At 44.6% G+C, this 23,344-nt stretch overlaps 1 protein-coding gene across 6 annotated transcripts in view; it reads left to right on the forward strand.

The window, feature by feature from the left end:
- Positions 1–23,344, forward strand: part of LOC124308898 (zinc finger protein 608-like) — a 96,064-nt gene that overhangs the window by 53,496 nt on the left and 19,224 nt on the right. For all 6 annotated transcript variants that reach the window (XM_046772102.1, XM_046772063.1, XM_046772093.1 and 3 more), the window contains exon 3: positions 18,188–18,311. In XM_046772102.1, the coding sequence (XP_046628058.1) occupies positions 18,188–18,311 (124 nt within the window). The remainder of the gene's footprint in view (positions 1–18,187; positions 18,312–23,344) is intronic.

Below are 23,344 nucleotides of genomic sequence, written 5' to 3' on the forward strand. Positions count from 1 at the left end.
TTTCCTGTGGGAAAAGAATTAAACCGGCTGGCGAGCAAAGTTACGAGGAATATTCAGTCGAGTTGAACGTCGTCGAACGTTGAATAATTAATTTGTATGGATTTTTTTTTTGCTCTTTTCGAGTCACGAAGACAGCTTGCATAGAATTTTTGATTCAGCGACTCGATTTAGTTCTTCTCTCTAACTTGACATTCTTTTTTTTTCCCCACGATGTTGTCATTAAATGCGCGGTCAGCGCCACGATCATGTCCTTCTCTAATGTACCGTTTAGTCATTCCATTTGCTCACTCACGAGCGGAACTTTCACAGTTCTTAGCGAGGTTCTCAGACGTAATTTTATCGATACTAGTAGCTACCTGTTGACAAGCAAATTTCGACAGCATCAAAGCGATTTCGCGGTACTTGGTACCGATAAAACGATGGTTAAAAAAGTGTTTGATTGTAATTTTATTCCATTTATCGTGTTTTTTTTCTTCTCTTCCGGTCTGAATTGTGTAATGGCTGATCTCGAGTAATTGAAATCCGACCAACGAGCAACTGCTTAGAAATTTGAGCTCGGTAATTGAATCGAGTAATCGAGTAATATTCTATTCATTGTTATTAATAATTTAACAACGATCGTTGATCGTCACAATTATCGGGATGTGTAAAGATTACGATACTTTTCCTCGTTACGTTAGTGTGAAAATTGCATGAAATTTCATTTCAACGTGCAACGTGACCGAATTCGCGTTGCGTACTGTACATCAAAGTGAACCGATACCGCGGTCTTCTTAATCGAGGATCATCGCGTAGGGATTAAAGAGACGCACGGTGTATAGAGGTAGTTTAACACCTCGCTAATTACGAATGCGTGTTGACGAGGATAATTAGCATGTAATTTCGTTGTACGACGAATGACGTTGCACAGTTGAATCGGAAATGTTATACGCGGGACTAGTTTTAGAAAGTGTTATTAAAGAGTCCGTGAAAAGGCCTTACAAACGTTCGGATGAATAACAGCGCGATACAAAGGTCGACTCGCATACGTATAAATGCCCAACGTCTATCTGATAAGGATTCACACCCTGGGGGACTTTCCGATCCTGCTCCTCGTCGTCGACGTGTAAGATTTGAAGAAGGCCCGCGTCTCTCGTCTCTAAATTCAACGCCCTCCGGCCTCTCTAAGCTGTTTGAATAACAATAAACTTGCACATGTTATTCACTAAAGTTGAGAGAGGGGAGGTCCGCTTTTGTGGGATGTGTTGGCTTTTCCGTAACGCGCGGATATGGATATCACTTAACGGAGACGAAAGTTGTGCTTTTTTCACGCACGACTCTCGAAAGTTCGGGCTGCCAAGCATGGCGACACCGAGAGGCGGGGGGAACCGGCGAGCTGGAAACCGGCTGTCAAACAGTTAACAGATACATCTGTTCGCCTCTTACCGCTACACAAATTCCCTTTTTATTTGCTCCTTTATATCGTATGTAGACTTTTTCTCATTCGTTTTATGCAACGCCGACGGTGCACCCATCGGACATCGATGCTATGTAAGACCGGCCGGGTATCCGCGATGATCGATGGGATTATATTATACCTATACGTGAATCCATTGTAACCCGCCTAATTAATTTACGCATCTCGTTTGAGCCGCTGCTCCGTCGACGCGCGTGTTTGTAACGACGTCGCTTGACGTCTCGACCACGATAATCATCGCGTCATTATAATATTGTAAGCGGCGACGGTCGTTATATCCCGGTATCATAATAATAATAATAACAATAACAACAACAACAAAAATAATGATGAAGATGATAATCATAATAGTAATAACTATGACATTGCCCGTCGATGGTGAAGATGTTACAACCGCGAACGAATAACCCCCCCCCCCTGTAACCATCGATGCGGACGAGTGACTCGATCGGTCACCGCAGTCATTCGCGTCATGCCTACTTTTTACAATGTTACAGTATACGGCTACGTACCTGCAAAAATATCGACTATTACTGTTCAACGTTGGGGAAAAATGAAAAAAATAACAAATTGAAAACGCGGCGACAAAACGAAATGAACATTTTTTTTCTAGAAAGCAAACTAAAAATCACACCAAAATTATTGTAGCTTTATAGAGTCTTATATACGTAAATGGATAGTTTTAAACGGAGGGATATTTTTTTACAAAAACAATGACAACAGTAAATAATGATTTAAAAAAAAGTTATTCTTACACGTTCAATATCGTTGGTACTTTTAATACAGGAATTTTAATTCGGCATAACGATTTCACTTTGGTATATCTATTGATATATTAATTCGGACGATGGAAATGTTCGAGATATTTTATTTTTATCTCGTCATTTGTCACTGATAATGAGATAAATCGTACACTAACAAGTTGTGACTTCGCACGATTATGTACGTGTGTACATAAGCTTTGAGACATTGTAGTGAGTGAACTGTTGAAATAGGACGATGTATGTCGTTGGTAATTTTTTTCTTCTATATTTGACAGAGACCCAAATAGATGGATAAAGAAGGACTCTACTGCTTTTGAATTTTTTTACAAGATTTCAGTTAGCAACGATAATGCAACAAAGCATCGGTACAAAAACCATTGATTTACAATTGCAAAACGATTTTGAAAGAGTTTAGCCTTCATAATATGAGAACGTTCTGCTCTGATCGTGGATTACTAAATTTCAGACAATCAAACTTCAACCGAATCTCTTCGAGTCGACGTTGCCGTGTGTATAAAGGTAGAGTCGAAGGTCCCAATATCTGTATCTATTATACTACGTCTTGTGAAAATACGGTTTGCAAATAGAGATTATTTTTGCAGTCGAGACGTTTGTGTAAACAGCAACTCGCCTCCGCTCCTCGAAACAGTTTCTAGTAATATATACGCAATCTCATGTACACACATCGTCACACTCCAAAAGCGAAAGACTTGGTGTATAACATATGCAAGTACGTAGATATGATGTATACGTTTAGCAAACTTGCTCGGTAGCTTACACACTCACTCGCTAACTCATCCATTCGTTTCTTCTCCCTTACTGGCAAGTAGTTTTTTTTTCCCCTCTACTTTCAAGCTCATAAAACAGAAAATGTCTGTCAGCCCCCCCCCCCCCCCCCTGGAAACTTAAAACGCGCGTCCATCGATTATCCAGCGAGATTTGTAAACTCTCACGGTAAGTCATGTTACATGCTTATGAACGAGGTGTCATTTAGTGCGTTTTTGGGAAATAAGTGTACCTATGCCGTAAACGTATTCATCGAACATCTTTTCCCGAGCCATGAAAAGTTAGGGGGTCGATCCTCGCAAGGATTTTCATTTTTTTTACGACCCCCCTCCCCCAGTTTTTTCGCACCTGAACTTGTTATATCTGGTCGCGGTTATTTCACCCGCGAACTAATCCCATGACCGGGGAGCAATGGGTAAGCGGCTTAAACGTAACAAGTAATTCCATTTTCCGTACGAAAGCATCTCTCTCTTCCGTTTCGCGTTCGCGACGACGACGGCGAGTCGTGACGCGGCGGGCGTTGCTGATTTTGCCACCTTCTGCCGCTGCTCCCAGCGGCTGGGTCGCCGTTTCCATGGCTACCCGGGGGCCGGGGGGGGGGGGGGGGGGGGGGGTGGAGGTGGGGGTCCGTTGCTCAAACAATCGTTTCCTCTACCGCTTTACAGCAGAACTTGGCGACTCGCCGTTTGTCGTACGCTGCTGTTTTCCCGCGCAGTAATTCTTTCTTCTCTTGTAACCTGTAGCAAGGTATCGTTTGTGTTGGCCGGGGGCTGTCCTCCCACCCCCCGCATGCCGCGGTCCTTTCGAATACGCTGCTGCAGATCTTTGGAATTCACTGCAGACGCTTCCTGCGACATGGTTCGGAGGGGGAGGAATTTCGCCGAGGAGGTGGAGGAGGAGGACGCTTTTGCAGCTTGATTAAACACGCCGCGATTCCCCGCGCCTTGCTTCATCCTCCGGCTTCTAATGAGAGAAAAACAAGTTAATTAGCTTCAATTAACTCAAGACATCTCCACAATTTGTCCATCCGGTATCCCGAGACTTCACTCTCGCTTCCTCCTCGCTCCTCCCGCGTCGGCGGCGCGACGATCGTTTGTCTCTTTGCCGCGTCAATCGGCGGCCTTTCTCTCTCGATCTTCTTCTCTTTCGACACGCTACAGGGGTGACTGTGACTAACTATCGGTAATTAACCGCTTCTCCTCCTCCTCCTTCTCCACCACCAACACCACCACCTTACTCTTCTCCTTCACGCGTGTACACGTAAATCTGTGAATTTTTTTCACTTCTCGGCAGGTGGGGGCTGGGGGCTTGTTTCAGTTAGATTTTGACCGAGGGTCTGTGAGAAAAGGGAGGTAGTCGGTTGCTAACAACACGAGTATTATGAGAATTTGTCGGGGCATGTCGATGCGGGATAGAAAGAGAAACGGCGGGAGGGAGGGAGACGGAGAGAGAAGAAAGGCACCGTTTACCGACGGATGTCAGCGTGTTTATTTGGATGACTGAACAAATATTATCTCACCGACAGCCTACGAAACTAAGCCGCGCGCTAACAGCATAATATACATTGAGAGATACCCGCGCGTATATTAGTTATACAGAGACAGAGCTCGCCGCCTCGATTCGATCCCATGCCGATCCGATCCGATACGATACGATACGATCCCATGCGATGCGACGGGCTGACAGATGGCCGCTGGCCTCCTCTGTGTGAATCAATATTATTACTGGACGAAATATAAATTAATATTCCACGGTGTATGAAAATAAATCAATCGGTGGCTCCTCGATAAACTGGCTGGCATCGTAATTTACCTATACGCGCCGGAGAGGAGAACCTTTTCTTCCTCGGACGCCGCTGATCAACCGGCGTTATGTATCGAGGCTATAAAGTTGTTCGACTGGTTGAACCCGAAACGCCTGCGGCGAATCCCATCTCTCCTAGATTTATATATAGGTCTCTCTATCTACCGCTTTATTTTTACCTCGTTTCTCCTCATTGTCAGATAATAAGGTAATAAAGCTATCCGTTCCCATTCATCCGTCGTTCTCGCTCTCTTTTTCTCTTTCTCTCTCCTATTCGCCACCGCAGCTTCTTCCTGCCTCTCTACTCTTTTTTTCTGCATAATTCTACATCATTCACTCGATACTTTTTGCGGTATGTTTGTATTGTATCTCACCGCACTCTATGGGCGGTCTGCTTCAACTCGTAATAACTCCCCTACACACGTACATTCTCTCTTTCTCTTTCTCGTACGTGTGTATATAAACGTAGGTTGATTGCGAGAGAGATACGCTCGCGTTCGCAAACTACGTACGTACATGACATGCGCACGTGTAGAATTAAGCGGTACGGTGTAGGTATTGGACACGTGTAATAAAAAGTTGTTTCACTATTCTCGAAAAGGCCGCACGGCTTCTGCTACGACTGTCGTGTACTTATACTACGTATAAACGATAAAAACTGTAGTACTTGTGTTTAACGTAGACGATGTGTACGATTATATGTGTACGTAATGTTGCTGGTATAATCGTCACGAGGGTATATATTTGGTTGTTTGAAGATAATTACCGCAAGCACTCGGCACCTGGTCATGTTACGTGGAAAAATACCAACGAATTTCAGCTAAATTTGGATTAATTTCAAGCCCTGCTTAACCAAATTACAAATATAATACCTACTCTAATTCTCACTGGAACAGAATCGTCCGTACACACAAAAATTCACGCCTTTCGTAGCGTTTTTTTCACGTATATACGTTTTACTTACACCGACGGCGGTTTTACCCACCTAAAACTCACTCGACGGAACGACCCGTACCGTCCCGTCCCTCTCCTCTCCTCTCCTCTCCTCTCCTCTCCTCTCCAACTAGAATGGTACGAAATTAATTTTTCACGCTGAATTAACCCTTCGGGGAAGCTCGTAACTACCCTCTTGGCCTTCTGTCAGGATTATTTGAGAAAGGGAGCTGCAGGTTATGCTCGAATAATTCCCTCGCACCGAATGGCGGGGCTGTTTTTTCGTACCGGCGTATCTATGTAATTCATTTCTAAAACAGACTGCGGCACATTTGAATTGTGTCTATTTCGATCAGACGCTGATCGCGAGTGAGGCTCCTTTTTTTTTACAACAAAACTGAAAGAATCGAAGAGTAAATTTACGTATTTTGACATGACCTATTGTATTTCGTGTAGGATCAAGAGAAACGTTCCAAATTTAATATCAACGACTATTCAGGACATTTTATACAACGGTATAACGATTGGATTTCGAGCCGCAATAAATATTCCCTCCACCCAAGGGTTCAATGTTCATGACGTGCGTGTAGCTCGGAGGTCGCCCCCCCCCCTCTCGCCCCACTTCCCTGCCCCTTCTCTGCCTTCCCCCATCACGCAGGTATAATACAAGGGTGACAAAGGTAGCGACTTGGAAATGCGCGCTCAGGGTTCGTTCTGCAGAAGGTTGCCACGAGGGTGAGGGCACGGCGATGTCGGGGGATAATAGGGTTATAATGACTTGCTTTGTGCCGGCAGGGGTTGCGGACCCGCACGTGTATAGCGGTGTAATATACGGCGCTATATACGCTCTTGGGGCATAATATACTCCGGTAAACTCGCAACTGTCTCATTAAACCTGAGATGCAATGCGATGGTGTCTTTTATCTTTGCGATATTCTTTGCCGGGGATTGACGCGTACGATATTATTTTGTACGTAAATTTGCGTACGCATCGCGGAATGGTTTTACAGATGTATCCGATACCTACGTCTGCCTGTATGTTATCTTTTGTACGAGGGAAGAACGGTGGGGTTGAATTCCATACTCGACGTCAAATTATGAATTCGCCGGATTGTCGATTGTGTATCTGAATTTTTCTTTCTCGGCAGTACATTATAACCGTATCGTGATATAATTCGAAATGATTCGTTGAACAATGCGCATGGTTATCACATATATCGACGTTATCATACAGTTTGTATAATGTATCTAGTATATTACTCGTTCATTATTATACATCGCGAAACAGATTTCTTTGAACTTTGTTATTGTATTATGTAGTTGTTTCTATGCGCTGTAAAAGCGAATGAAAAATGAAATTGGTTCGATCGATGACGAGATTTATTACGACTTGGTCCGACTTTTGTTCTCTCGAAATATTTTTTCTGTTCAAGAATTCAATTTTAGAAAGACTATGCTTTTGTATGACTTGTTTTGACGAATTGCTTAAACCCGAAGTTGAGACATTGAAGAGACATCGTCGAGAAACTTTGATCTAAATTCAGCGACGTTTATTTTAACTATTCATCGCAATGTCTACAGAGCTCCGACGTCTATCAAATCTTGAGTTTGAAACGATAAGGATCCCGTCCTTTCTGCCCCCCCCACCATCTATCTTGAAGTGTAAATGTCCCCTTGATCATCTTCTAAACTCTCCAGCAGTCCACTCGAGAATGCAGAGTCTGAATTCTGAGCGAAATGAGCCCCCGACCCGCAAAGGCTTGGCTAGCCTTGCACAAAGGCACTTGGCGTTCCTCCACTACTCTAGCTTGCTTGCGCGTCGCCACGATCAAAGAACCAGAGAGAGAGAGAGAGAGGGAAAGGGAGAGAGCGAGAGGTGCAGCGAATGAGTGGGACTAGGGATGTTGCGAGCATAGCGAGTGTGCGCTTAATTGACCGTAAGTAAGCCGCGTGGAGGAGAGAAGATGAGAAAGGAGAATGGGATAGGATGGGATAGGATGGGATGAGATCCCGAGGCCCGCAAACCTGCGCCATGCGACGAAGGAACTATCATCCAAGTATGCTAATTGGAAAGGGGGAGGTGGGGGGAGGCAACCTGCATGCATCAGAGTCCGGCATAGGTACCCATACACACTCGGCGATACTCGTGTCGAGCGCGTTAACTTCCAACCGACGACAAACGATAATGCGATGGTAATGACGACGGCGTTACGGACGCTACAGCAGGTATGACATTGCTAGTGGACTCGGAACAGTGCCTACATCTAGGCGTGCAATGTTCCGTGACCCGGGGTTTCACTATCGAAACACGTACCTACCTACCACACGTGCTCGGGGGGCACGTATCGCCTTATATAAATAACCCTCGAATATTCGATGGCGTACAAGCTGGGTGTCGGTGTCTCTGGTGCTTTTCAACAGCCCCGCTTTGTAAACATTCAACTAATCGCTCAACTTACCAGGTTTTTCTCTCTGCGTGCATACATGACATACCTCACTGGTGGGGTTAGGTCGGTGAAGCATCGCTTGAAACTGAGACCGGAAATACTTACCCACGTGGACGAGTTTTTCGGTAAACCTCCCTTCACCCTCGTGGTCGCGCGATATCGCGAATAATCGATACACAGCTGGATAAACTTATACGTCTAACGTGATATGCCGGATTGATAAGCTCGAGCTTGGAATCGTTTTGTCGATGCGGTATTTATTCATCGATTTCTTATATTTTTTTCTTTTTCTTTTTTTTTTTCATCCTCAAGACTTGCGAGCATTGATCGATAATGATGACGGGGGTTATTTTAAAACTCCGTCGCAACGGTGAGAGCTGTTATTAGACTATCTTTGCTGGCTAAATCTGACACAAACCATTGTGCCTCGGACGAGGTAATGATCATGGTAATCGAGATTTATTTATCAGTAGGTTTATAGGATCTTGCGAGGACTCGTTGCTAACTTAGTATCTGCTTCTTGATCATTGCAGATAAATACTTTGGTCGAAATCTTGATTCATGAATGTAAAAGAAATTTTTCTTAGGGGGAAATATATAAGAGGACTTGAATTTTTCGTGTAATCAGTCGAGGCCTGACTCTGCATTTTATCGGAAAAAAAAATATATCTTATATCTGATAAGAAATTAAAACCGGGTCAATAACTTCACTTTCTATTACGTAAGCGTATCGATCAGTGGTCTTTGCACTTCGGTAATCTCGGAACGATTTAGCGCTATCTTAAAAGTTACGAATAATAAATGAATAGATTGGATTTTATTAGTCGCTGGGATTCCATTGGGATAACGGCTTGAATAGAATTGCACAGATACGCAGATTTGAATTCGAAAGTCTATTGGAAGAGTAGTTTTCAGATGTTATATTAAAATTTTTTTTATAACTGGAACAAAATTCTTCACGGTCTAATCGGCATTGACATATGTTGAAAAAACTTTGCGATTTACACTCTACGAACTTGTGGGAGAGGAGGAGCTTTGAGCGCCAATTACAGGCCCTGAAGCGGGTACCAAAGTAATTTGTTGTAGTGGGTTAGAGCTTTTCCCTGTATCGGTCGGATCGTCGACGAGCAATTACATTCGACGGGCACGATTTTGATGCAATTTTGGACTTACGCAAGCCGAAAACTCGACGCCAATGCAATGCGATCGGTTCGGTCGGAGGGAATGCGCGTCGCTAGCACCTGCATTTTATTGCTTCCATTTAAGTTGATTGCCGTATTGCGCTCCCGGTAACAAAGACGAGTTTTTCTTGTAATTGGCCTCCTTCGAGACGGCGAACAAAGAACCCCGGCAGCTACAGCCAGCGATCATCCGGTCGGCTCTGCAATTCTGGATCATTCCCTCTAACATCGAATGCCCTTTCGGATTCTACGTTAACAGAAGAAAAGATCCAGCCAGTCCGAACTCTCACGAAACGTGAATTTTCAATTGCGGCTATTTCCAAAGTCGGCTTCTCACGCGATCGTGGGGAGCGAACCGACACTGCCCAAACCTTCTTCTTAACGTCTCGTAAATCGTAAATCCCGATCATATTGACGTTAGTAACGTTATCGTAACGATTCGTGCTGAGGAAAAACCGTTGTTTAGCCATTTCGGAATTTTCTGAAATCAGCAAACCGTAATACATCGTCGTAAAACAGAATACACTCATAATTCGGAATTTTAGTTTCTGAAAAATCAATGTAAAATTAAGAAAACAGTGATTTTTTCCCCAATCTTTCGTTTCGATAATGTTACTAATTTGAACCTCGTAAATCCCGCCCCTGCGCATCATACCGTTTTGCAACGTTGCTGTACATATCTCCAAATTTACATGATAAACATGTTGTTTCTGTATATCAAACGAAGCGATAAATTCACATTCTATATCTGCGGCGTATATGCAACGTGAGTTATTTTCGCGCGATGCTCGAGCTTGCAACGTGCATTTACACGCGCCTATGCGTACACAACACTTGGGCGTAGAAAATATATTATATAGATTCGATTTGGCATCGGCGCTCCCGGTAATTCACGCTTCAGCTTTATCGTAAATATCAAAAAGAAGACGTACGTGTCTGCACCTCGGTGTGCACTGAAAAGCAGCGATGAAATGACGTTTGCAATTTTCTCCCCCGCGCTATTCCAGCTCTCGAATTCCCCGTGACGACTTCTCTAAGGCTTTATTCACCGACGTTGTTATTTACCCTCGACTCTCTTCGCTCGCAAGAGACTTGCGCGTACACCAACAACGATCTACGACATCGCGTGCGCGAAACTTCGCAACCGCGACATCTCTTGCCGGGGAGTCTGAATAGCCGAGTCCGGGTTTCAAATTGACTTGCGAAATGTTGTCATCACCTGGCGTTGGCATTTCTCACCAGGCTGCCAAAAGTATTTAACCGCAAATTGTGTCGGCTGTCGAGTTACTTTTATTGACAAATTGTCCTCCGCGGCTCTTCGCGTTCCGCAATGACAAATGGAAATTTGCGCTCTTTTGTCTCTCAGAACTAACGTCGAGAGTCACGTGAACACACCAACGTCTCTCCTCGCGTGCTTGCGGCAATATTATTACCGAACAAATCTCTTCTCCGGCTTACACGACGACACACAGGGAAATCAAAAACGGGACTTCCGATCGAGAGACAGATGGTGAATTTTTTGTTGGAAATAAATTGTCGGTGGTTAGGATTATTCGAATTTTTGCCGATTCTACACGATGTATAGAAATAGTATTCGTCTCCTATTTATACAAGTATTCAAATGTTAAATCTAGTTTATACGCGCGAACCGAAATATACAATCAATTTTTTCATGTCCGCGAGTTATGATGCTGAAATCTTTGTTATTTCGTTAAGTGTGATCGGGAAATTATTGGGAACTTCCAAATTTTCTTTGCAATGATTTTATCTTGCATTGCTGCTCGCGAATCAATTGTACATGTATATGGGGCATTCCGTGACATCTCGATCTAGATTCTACGTCGATGTCTCAGGTTGGCTTTATAATTTTTTGTACGAAAGTACATGACGAAAAATGCAGTCGCAATTCTCTTCAAAATTTGTCGACCCAGCGTATTTGAAGTACGATTTAAAAAAACTTGGAAAAGAACTCTAAAAATCTGAAAAAATTCAGAAAAATCTTGTAAAATATAACAAAATTTTTGACACCTATTAGAAGATGGAGATTTTATAGCTTCAAAAGATGAATATGAGAAATGAAAAAAAAACAAAAAAATTATCACAGGCATCGACGTAGAATCTTGATCGAGATATCATGGAATACCCTATATACATACAATAGATACAGTTTGAAATAAAAAAAAAAAAAGGTTCGATTACACAACGGCAAACGAATTGTTACCCCGTATGAGGCAATTTTCTGGTGGGAAACTTTGATATCAACAAAGCTGCTGTTTGCCGTTGTTTCGGAAGGTGAGCGCACAGGATGAAACGTCGTATTAAGTCGCACCCGGGTTTTAAGTAATTATACGAAAAGCTCCGCAGGAGAAGGATTCGAGGTCCGTCCAAGTGCGTGTGCGTGTTTTTAACGAAGGTACACACCGCACGGGTTTCACCCACACCTAGTCACGCAGAAACCGCGAGTTGTCAACGTGGGCGTGGTGCCCTGCAATATCCACCTACAAGCATAACCAAGCGCCCCTGCAGAGCGAGAAGAGTCGTCGTCGTCGTCGTCGTCGTAAGAGACGAGGAGCCAGCCGTAGGCATTCCGCGATACGCGTTGGTGCCGGTTGCTGGCACATTTACGTCTACGTGTACGTGTACACACCCGGTATAACCTCCATGAATATATTCATGAGAGAGGAAACATGGCGGCCGGGAGGAGGTTTTCCGACTCCGTCGCACCCGCCGCGGCGATCCTACTACCTCGGAGGAGATGAAGAGGGTGCGCCGACGATACCGATGCCCGTACCTATACACGTTGAGGGTATCATCCTCTTCTTCTCGCTCCCTCTTCCTGCTCATCCTCATCCAAGGGGCCGAACAACGCCGCGAGGGGTTCGCCCCCCTCCCACCGCCGATCGTAACTTCTCTTCTCTTCTCCCCTGCAGGCTTTCGTTATATTTCCGTCTCGTTCTACCCCCGCTTACTCCGCGTCACGCTCACATCGCGGCTTGTGTAGTGTTTCATGCCGTTGGTGGAGGGTTGGCGGGGCGGGTTCGTGTAGTACGTTGCTATCCTTGCGTCGTAAAGCTGTCGTCTATCCTTCGGGCTTTGAACGCCGGAGACGAGGGAGCGAGAGAAACAGGGATAAACTCCGTTCCGTCCTTATCACCCTTTCTCGGCACTCCGTATGGTTCTCTCTTCGTCGCTTCTTCGCCGCCGGCTATCTTATACGACCGAACCGGAGATCCGAGCCCCGGGGTGCTGAACGACTAATAGATCGACCAATTACCGTCGCTATCTCAAATAATTGATCCTGGGTGGTGAAGAAAAAATAAGAAAAAAAAATTAAAATAAATAAAAATTTCTTCTCCGACTGGTTTTGAAACGAGATGTTGCGTTTCATCCCGGGGAACTATTCGGAATTCTTTGTGGAATTTGCACATCGTGCCGAGGGAACGAACAAATGACTTCTTTGTTAAGAAAAGTAGAAAGGTGCACGGTAGAAGGTGAGATTTTATCTGAAAATTGCTATTTTCAACAATTCATTTGCGAGTGTAAGTTTCGATTAAAAACTTTCTAGTAGTTTGTAATTGGGTCCCAGCTGTACTGTACGGATTGCAACTTGTATGACTTGATCAGTGAAGGAAATGGTAAAAAGTCTGAGTAGATTTTCACCCCCTTATTATCTCGCAGCCCCTGATATACGTACTTCGTTCCAATTGCAGGAATGAACTTGCCCGGATCCCTATTTAATTTTCTAAAGGGGGAATCTGATGCGTGTGTATGTATGTATGCACGTATGGGCGCGTGTGTGTTTGTACCGGTAGAAGGTTTTTCTAATTAAATTTTCTACAGCCGCTCCCGCTGCCCTAATCGAGTGATTCACTAATTAGGAAGAGTATCGAGGGCGCGATGCTCGTTCGTACCCATCGCTCGTTTCTCGCCATTGACCCGCAGGCCGAACCGCCTGTACTCGGATGAGCATTCTTTCGCTTCTCCTGCTCCCTCTTTCTTCATCTCTCTCCTGTTCTCCGTCGAGGCTGAAGACTCGGCTCGTCCGACTCGCTCCGAGTTAGTCTCTCCCTTCGGAAAGGCGAACCTGCAGCTCCTCTTTCAAAGGAATCTTAATTTCGCCTTCCTTCCTTTTTATCGTCCTCCGTTTCTGCTGCCGTGCCGATTCTTCCCTCTTTCTCTCTCTCTCTCGCTCTCATTATCCCTCTCGCATGTAAAATCGCCCGGTTACTCACCGCTCGCAAAACCTTGCACGGGAGCGAATCTTCAAATTGGTTGAAAAAAAAATTTTAAACCCAATTCTTCTGCTCTCGTGAAATCGAATTGTTCTCGATTCCTCGAGACGTTTTTATCCGTTTAAACCTGCGCTTTCGCGTCTCTCGCCCTCGATGATAACGCGTCATCAATTTTTCTCCCTTTATATGCACGCGAGAGAGTTCTTCTACCTTTTATTCTACAGGAGAGGGAAGTTCGAGGGAGGAAGATTTATCGCTTCAGCTTACTCGTAACTTTGCGTCGCGACTACCCCAGTTCTTCTTACGTAACCCATACTAGCCGTATATGCGAACACTCGGAACGTTTTCGTCTCACCCTGTTCTTTAAATCGATCTTATCTCTTATTTTACCCTTACGTCTCGACCTTCCCCGTTTTCTGGTTTCGTTTTGTTTTATTTTTTTCTCTACCTCTCTTTTCTCACGGGAAACTTGAGTCGCGGTGTTAATCGTGTAATGACCACTATTCACATATCAATGTTATCTTACAACTCCCGTAGTCGAGAGTCGTTGTTTATACGAACGGAGCGTTAATTATCCACCTTGTTACTTGTCACGCGTTTGCACCGCTGTGAACCGACCTGTTGTTCTCTCTCAGCTACTTTCGCCGCTACTCTCCATCAACGTTTCCTTCTTCGCCGTTGCCGAGCGAAAAAACAATGTATTTTCTTCGCCGTTGCCTTCTCATAACCGGCCGACCCCGGAATAATTATAGGGGTGCCGCAAGGCTCGCGAAAACCTGAGTAAGCATGAGGAAAACTCGGGAAACGTGTTTATATTTACAGAACAAAAACAAACTCCTTGTAGAACAAAAGCTTTTCACTTCAGATTTTGAATCGTCGTCCATTTTTTTCACTTCGTAATAAGATAAGTAGTCACGTTATGTCGCCATAAAATGCCTGCAAAACAGGATCTAATATTTAACGTATTAATTTGTCATTGTTTAAACATGACATTGATGTGTTAATAACGATTCATTAATATCGAATGACGGGTTTATTATACGTACATTAGGTTTTTCTAGAAATTTGAAAAAAATCTTTGAGCTTATCGCAGATTTCCCATCCAAGGCACGCAGGCATCTCCGAGTCTATATAATGTTATTGTATATACGAATGGATAGCTACACATAATTGGCGTAATTAAGAGCGACGTGGTCATACGTGTTATTAAACCAGCTCCTCGGCAAAAGCGAATAGGATATGTCGACATGTAAAATAGCACTTCTCATTGCCCTATTAGCGTGTGTGCGAGCGCGCGCCTGACTACCTATTATTATAAATACCTACTGGCCGATTGTGAGAAGTGAGCGAAAGAGACAGAGGGACAAAGAGAGACGGAGAGAGACGGAGAATAGGTATCCTCACCCGTGCTTCATCTTCTCGAGCACTCTTGGCCTTACCACGGACGACGTACGCACGTGTAACGCACTTCGATACTTACACGTAGAACTCTGGTGTAATAAATAGACGTGCGTGCTTGCGTGCGTGCGTTATTTCCACCGCGTTCGTTTCAGCCTCGAATAGCGGGCAGTAAAAGGCGGCCTCGTGCGGCGCACCATAAAACAGCAAGAACCAACCTCTCTTACATCTCTGCGTCTCTACATCTCTACATCTCTACACCGTATTACCGCTGAAGACCGGACGGAAACTTTACACTAATGCAGAACCTCCGGAGGGTGAATGCTTCGCTCCTGCAGCGTACGTTCTACGTACACACGCGTACGCACACGAATGCATAGATGCATGCGTGCGTGCGTGCATACGGCAACGAAAATTTCATGCAGAATGATATCAGGGACGGAGCCGTGTTGCGATCCAGCCGGGAGCCAGAACGCCGCTGGGTAGGTAAACTACATGCGAGATGGGAGGGTTACAACGTACGTATCTGCCTACCTACCTACCTTGTACGTATTATCTGCATAGCGAAATAGTTTCACGCCGGAATAATGCCGTGATTATTCCTCGGTCGTACGAATGTCTGCGTGCTTGTCTGCCTGCCTGCCATGCGCGCATTCTATACCTTGCGAAACGTAATGTTCACCGCTGTTTCTGTAATTATGGAAGACTGGCATAAACTCCGCCATTTGCATTTCAGCGCTGGTATATACGTATAATATGTATGTACGCGTAGACGTCGGACCCGGTATCTAAGAGAGTATTTCTATACACACGTAGATCATGTATTATATACGTATATGGTATGTAACCTCGTCTCCCTCGGTTCCCCTTGCAATTAACGTCCCCTTTTGGATTCGCATCATTTGTAAGAGGGTAATCTGTTTGCGTTTATCATGAAACCTTTCACCTCTGAGTTGTAATTGAACTTTGCTGCCATTGCTTCTGCTTCTGCTGCTGCAAATCACTCCTCACGAATCTCTGTAGCGATCTTCTTTTTTTCTAATCTCTTTTCAATATACAGCAATGCAATGAATCAATTTTATGCAATGCTTGTACTTTTGCTGTAACTTTAGTGCCAGAAAGTATATTATACATTCGACAATGATCAACTACATCGTTGATTGTCTCAATTTAGCCGCATAAATAAACGTGCGATCTTGATGAAAAAGAAAATTAAATCGCCCTTCAATCGTACTCCTTTGTCTCGATACATACGCTGCGATTAAATTGTATTCGGTCTCTGATCGACCGGACGTTATTCTCAGCTCGAGTCTTACATAATTGTGATAACATTGATTTGAACCGATCGAATCAGGCAATAATCGTTCGTTGTTAGGTATACCGAATCTTTCGTAAGACGGATTGTGGTTTATCGCTGATTAGTAACGGGCATGTGGCTACGTCGCATGTGTATACATACGTGATGAAATTTACTCATTACTGAATAATCGGCGTATGTGTGGGTATCCTTGTTACTTGCTAATAGATTTTCCCTCCTCCTTCGTCGTCGGTACGTAAGTGCCTGGGTTCAATTTGTGCGTACGTAACGTAAACCGAGTTGTGTACTATCTATCTATACATGTAAATTGTACATTATACGCTGGAGAAAAGCTGTAGCGGGGCGTAACTGCATGGTGTTTAAAAATTAGCGATGCAAATCGTCCGCGACGGCAGGCGCGTTGCAACGGAGGGGGACGATTGCGCGGTTAATAGAAATTTTCCCAACGTCAACAGCGATTCGCGGTTGCTGACATGCGAGAGTGTTGCCGCAGTAAAGATTGAGTTATTGCACATTATTGTTATCGCTCTTGTCTGGATATACGTACGCATACGTCTGTACGTACGTCTAATTTACTCCGCAACGGTCAGGTTAATCTCTTCGCCGTATACGCTATCATCCTATTTGATCAAATCAAGATTACTGGTGTTACAAGATAACGATGGACGCGATCCTTTAACGCTGGTATAAAGGTACACACAAATATATCAACCTTACCGCGCAGCGTGCCTTGATACGCGTTTATTATAATTACAAGCAATCCCATTATACCCTCGATTTACCTAATATATATAATCTCGAAAGTCGACCGAGTATGTTATTTGTGCGGATTATCGATGCTATCGAGGAAAAGATAATTTCGTCCAAAGATGAAATATCCAAAGATGAATGGCTGGGAATTATATTTTTTTTTCTTATTACCGTCCTTTGTACGCAATCGCGTCCTTCTTCCGTTGGAGACACGAGCGAAACGAAAATCTTTTCGAATTCTCGCTGTTAACACGCAGTGCAGGTGACTCGGGAATGTGCGTTACATACCTATTAAACACAAAATAAACTAGCCGGAGATTGTCGATGAGATTTTATACGAACTGAGGAATTATGGTGCTTCTTTCTTTGTCTTCTTAAAACACGAGAGACTGAGTTGCGTTCGATCGCAGCGTAAAAGCATGTTAAACAAGTTCGTTGAACTTTGTACAAGATTTTCAACGACGTAACACATATGAAATTGATATATTTGTCACGGTCGTAAAGATCTTTTTTATTATGGTATACCCGTCGTTGAGCAACCCATTTTAACGATTTTAGTTATTGTCGAGACCAGATATTCCGGCTTGGAAATATATACGATGCATGCCATGTACGGGTTACGGTACTTTATTGTAATCTCATTCGCATTGTTGTACAAATTGTTGACAACACTGCGATACGAATTTTCATACAGAAAATCTAAATCTACAATCTTTGTGAGAAACAATAGAAAAAACGATTTATTCCCATTCCGTGTAAAAAATAACCGATTTCAGTCATAAATTTGACATTCTTAGCCCTTTACTTTCCCTCCGAACGATCTCCTTCTTCGACTAACATTCCGCATGCCGTTGGAAAATCTTTATTTATAAAACACTGCTCTCATTCTTTTGACTGTCCTTAGAAACGGTGGAAAATAACTGTTACAGTAATTTCCTCAACGACCCTGGAGCCAGAGGTGCGGGTTTCGGGAGCTGCCTCTGTCCTGATTGCAAAGCCTGTTAAAAGTTGGCTCGCGCTAATCCCCTGGCTCCGTTTCGCAGACTCGCTCTTTCCCCCTCTCGTCATTCGTTCCCGCAGGTCCTCCGATATTCTTAACCAGGATTCGCTTTGTTTCAGGACATGTCTGACGTCTGCGTGGGGACCAGCGTGGGCACAATCACGGAGCCCGAATGCCTCGGGCCCTGCGAGCCCGGCACCTCGGTCACCCTCGAGGGCATTGTCTGGCACGAGACTGAAGGAGGTGAGCACCTATTACAGACTGCGAATCGACCAATTTTCCTATACGATATCCGGGCGAAACGCCGGTAGAATCCATGTATGATTTTACGCATTCACTTCGGCTTTTCAATGTCGAATATCGTAAGTTGTTGTTGTTACAAATTGCGGAAAACACGAGGGAATTTTCACTCGAGCAGGACAACTGCGGTTAACCCGATTACGCGTTGTAGGATTTTTTTTTAATCGATTCTCTTGCCGTCGCTCCGCGAGTCGCATTTAGACAAAGGCATTCCACCGTCGTTTGCGGCGTGTTATTCAAATCGAGGTTCGTTAGAGGGACCCGAACAAACCGAACGAACGAATGGGGGGTATATGGAAAGAAAAAGGCCGAGAGACTAAATGGTCAGGTTTGCTCGGGCAACCCAACCCGACTTGACCCGCCTGACCCAGCCTTGTTAATTCTTCTATTTGTTATTGTTTTGTTTCCTTTTCTCTCCTCTCGCATATTCCTTGCCAATATCTGGTATTTTAGAACGTGATTCAGTGCGCCTCGATTGATCTCGGCGCGTGGTTTTGCCGTTTTAACGATTGTCCGTCGCCGCGAATGCGGCTCCGACGGGCCTTTCACGTCAGAGGCGAATGATCGACGTCTGTCCCCGCGTCAATGGTATATTTACCTGTTGTGCCAACCGAGACGACGACGTAATAACCATTCCTCGTTCCCACTTATTCTTTCTCAACGGCAGAAGCATAATCTTTCTTAACTGAAAGCTCTGACGAATTGTCCCGTGTCCGTGAAACGCCGCGAATAATTTTAAACGACTCGCTTTTGCGTCTCGCTACTTTGGGACGTGTTCACACGCACGCATGTACAGTCGACGAGACGTATTTGCCTGCTTGTGTCTACACTCTGGTAAGTGAGCACGTACGTAATAACTGTGAATACACCTCGTTCCATAGCTATTGAAAAAGATTCAAACTTTGTGGCGCCGTAATACATTCCGCGTTTACAAATGTGCGGGGAATGATGGAAAAAAAAAAATCCAAAAAACAAAAAAAAACGACATCAGAAATCTCTCAACGAATCGGAGTCGACGGGTAACGAGGACGTATAAACCAATTCCCAGATGATTCATTTAATCCAACGAGCTGTTTTCGTCACACTTTTCACCAGATTTTTCACGAGATTCTTCATCAACTCTCGCGCTTGTTTTTCAATTGGGCATATTTCCAAGCCGGCTGTTCACCGCCTTTACCAATAATTATCAGGGTATATTCCGCACCAGGCCTTTCTTTGTTTAAAAATCGGAATAAAAATGCCGCGCAATCAAGCCTGGTGATTTGTTTTTTTTTCCCCCTTCCAACTTTTCAACGAGCCATTACAACCAGCGTGAAAAAGCTCACGCGGTGATTTACGACTCGTTGAATTATTGTGTTTGCTCTCTCTCTATCTCTCTTCCTCTCTACCCCTCCCCCCCCCCCCCTCTCGCTTTCCGTTTCTCCCTTTCCTTCCGTACCTCTGGAAACGAGAAAGTTTCAACGGCAACCCCTTTTAATCGCGTAATTAACGTGTTCCACAACTTTGCTTGAACACATATTATATAACCACGGAATGAAATACCTGCAATTTGTGCAGTTTCTCACTCACACACACACACACATACACACATATTCTATATTGCTGCAAAATTATTCCTCGTACTGTATCTATCTGGAATATTACATATATGCAAGCAGCATACACATATTCGTTGCATAATGATCATTCGCGGTTAGCTGCCAGGCACAACTCTGCCCGCGTACCTAACGACGAAACTGGGAACCAGAATCGGAAATTCAACTGGAACTAATCATGAACCACAAATTGCATGTATCTACGCGTTCTCCCCGTATCGCCCTGTAGCGGAGCTACGTAAACACTCATCATCGGTATAATTCAGCCGAGTGGATGCAGGCACCCTGGATGGGTCGTGTCGGTGTGTCCGTGTCACTAAGGTCCGTGTAGCATTGTTTTCAAAGCGGCCTGGAGGACCCGCGAGATCAACACCGGCAGCACCGGCAAGAGGGGCGGGGGGACTTTAAGGGAATTAATTCCTCATTCAAATATATGCAGCGAGTTTGCGAGCGATGGCTTAGGGGCGTGGTTCTATCTTTTTCTTCCTCTTCCACTTCTCCCCTTTTCTCCATCCTCATCGTCCCCTCTGCCTGCAGTCCTTCGAGTTGATCGTTTTTATTTCACGTTCGGAACAAGTGTCACCCTTCTTTCGCCCGCGGCGTTTGCGCATCTTTGCTAACTTTATCTTCTTCTTCTTCTTCTTCATCTTGTACTTCCTTCCAGTTTGACCCATGCTGACGGTACAATCTTGTACCACCATATTATACTCACTTGCTTCTATGCCTACTCTACTCTACTCGCGAGAGAAGAAGGCGAAGAGATGCAAACGGAGATGGAGGAGGAGAAGGAGGCGATTCGCAATCGGGTCGTATCTTCGAACTTGCTCGATTCGACGTCGTTTGATTCTGCATCATCGGACTATCGATTGAAATCTTTATACCCTCTGTAAAACGTCGCCGGCATCGTTTAGACTCATATTTGAACCCGACCTTTTACCTCATCTTCATTCGTGCTGATAGGCATAAATAAACCGAATTGATGAACGCATTCGTTGTAGCTATGAAAGAAATAGTCACAGCAGTAATTGTTACTCGTATACCAGAAGAAGCCAATCACCGGATAAAGTTTTTCATTCTAACGGCTAATTCGCGAGGAGAGCCAGTTTTATCGACTTTCGATAAACCGTCACGCTTCTCAAGATTCCTTCGGAACCCTTTATCCGCGGTTGGGAACAAGAGTGGTTCTCTTGTAAAGGAATTCGACTCCCAGCGGCCAAGTCGAACGAGCAGTTTAGAAATTCTGAGACTTACCTCGTAAACAAATTCCTGGTAAAAGTTTGTCTCCCAAGGGCCGCCCGGCACGAAGGGTAGAGAGGTGAAGAACCCAGTTTGGCTTCGTTCTCGAGCTCGGGGATGAAATCCCCGGAACGCGGGATATTCGCAGGGAATGGTCGGTGATGGAGGAGGATGAGGGTGCGGATGAAAAGGAACGAGATTTAAGGAACTTTCGCCCTTTGCGCGAAATTTCGAGATGGCCTCTATACGTGACGAATTTCCCACCCTCTCCGTCCGCCTGACACCCGGCCATGAGGAGAATGACGTCTACCTTTTACTTCCCTTTTCCACCCTCCGAGGCGGGATACTTGATAGGAAGTAAAAGGTTGGGGTAAAACTTTTCGGGGCTTAAGGAATACAACATTTCCGGTGATCACTGAGCCTGTCCAATTTACTCTGAAAGACATCGCGTTAACGCATTAACGCATTAACGAGGTTTCGCTCTCCAGTGGCCGGCCTTTTTAGATACGAGCTGAGGGTAGCGATTCCCGCCTCAATTTGGAACGTTAAAAGACTCGGCGTGGTCGGGCTGAAGGGAAAGAGCAATCCTGTCAAGCCGTAGCGGCTGATGAGAGTGCTAAATGTTCATGGGATCTTTTAAGAGCCGTGATTACACGCGCGCCGCTCTATACGTGATAAGTGGGTGTGGGATAAGTAGGCACTTTTCTGATTGTGAAACCGGTTAGCATAAACGAAACCGTTGGCTTTAATTGAAATCCCCCAAAAGCTGCCCGCGTGTTTGTTCATTCGGTATACAGGATGCACGGTCTACGCGTGTGAGAGGCGGGTTTTTGTTTGCTTTTCCGCGTCGTCTGCTCCGCCGGTCGAAACTGCTTCTAGGATCCAGCCGAACGGTTTTCGCACATCCGACCCATGCCCTGCACCTCCTCCTCTCTTCTCGCACCATTGAATTCGGCATTAGCTTTACCCTCGCTCCATCGGTTCGAACTTTCGACTCTCTTCCATCGATTATATATATATCGCCGATTTCAATAAGCTTTTGAGAATATTCCACGACGAACCATGAATATGTTGGATACTTGAGCGCGGTTACTGTTGCCATTGACAACGTAAGAGAGACTTTAAACCACAGTCAGATTTGATACGAAAGGGTAATTTACTGGAACGCGTATACGACTTTCCTCAAATACGCCATTTGGTCGGAGCGTGAATGATTAATTCATACGAAGGATTTGTTGCGTGTCTATGGTGCCGCTTTTTCTTTTTCTCCTTGGTACCTGCTATGGCAATCATTTTTCTTTTACGACTTACGGGGTGTTTGTTCCGAGGCAGTAAATTTCCTGCACGGAGTGGACGGCGGAGAGTGTATCGATAAAACTGTTCCATTTTACCATTCTGAAAATCCAATATGTACTCCGAGAATCTGTAATAGCCCGATTCCCGTACCGTCTATCGTACAACGTTTCTACTACCTACATTGTTCACGTACAGCATACCTGCATGCATATTGCACGCTGGCAGGTAGCGCCAAACTTTAGATCAGTATATAACGATAACGCGGTACAGTCGGATCAGGTCTGTTGCATTGCTACTTCACGATCCTCTCTATTCGAATAATATTTGTGTAAAAAACCAACGCGCTTCTACGATTGAACAAATACGAGTATATGCGCTAATGCACGAGCTATCATAAACATATAGGATGCTTAGAGCGACCCCGTCAGCCAGTCGGCCAGCTTGGTTATCGTCGTACTCGCATCGTTATGCGAATATCTCTATGTTGTAGACCAATGACGCTGCTCTGTTTTCTCTACGTAAAACGCGGCTGTCGAGTCTGTCGCTCGCGTGTCCAAAGACGAATCTCAGAAGAGGAGGTCCAAAACGTACGAGATTTATGGCATCGATCTGAATTCTCGCCGCGCTTTTCCCATTTACTACGTCGTTTATTACGTCGAATAGGTGATTCATCGATCGGTGAACACTCAATTTTTTGTTATTTCTTTTTTCTGTCGGAAGATGCACAATGGGTTTCCAATTTTCGATGGTATTGGGAAATTTATAGGCATAAACTAGCAATGAACGTCTTTTCTTCTCCCTCGTTATATCCTGCGGGACGATCGGAATAACAAGGTAATTTCGATTATC

The sequence above is a fragment of the Neodiprion virginianus genome, chromosome 1 (assembly GCF_021901495.1).
Source record: "Neodiprion virginianus isolate iyNeoVirg1 chromosome 1, iyNeoVirg1.1, whole genome shotgun sequence".
NCBI classification, from domain to species: domain Eukaryota; kingdom Metazoa; phylum Arthropoda; class Insecta; order Hymenoptera; family Diprionidae; genus Neodiprion; species Neodiprion virginianus.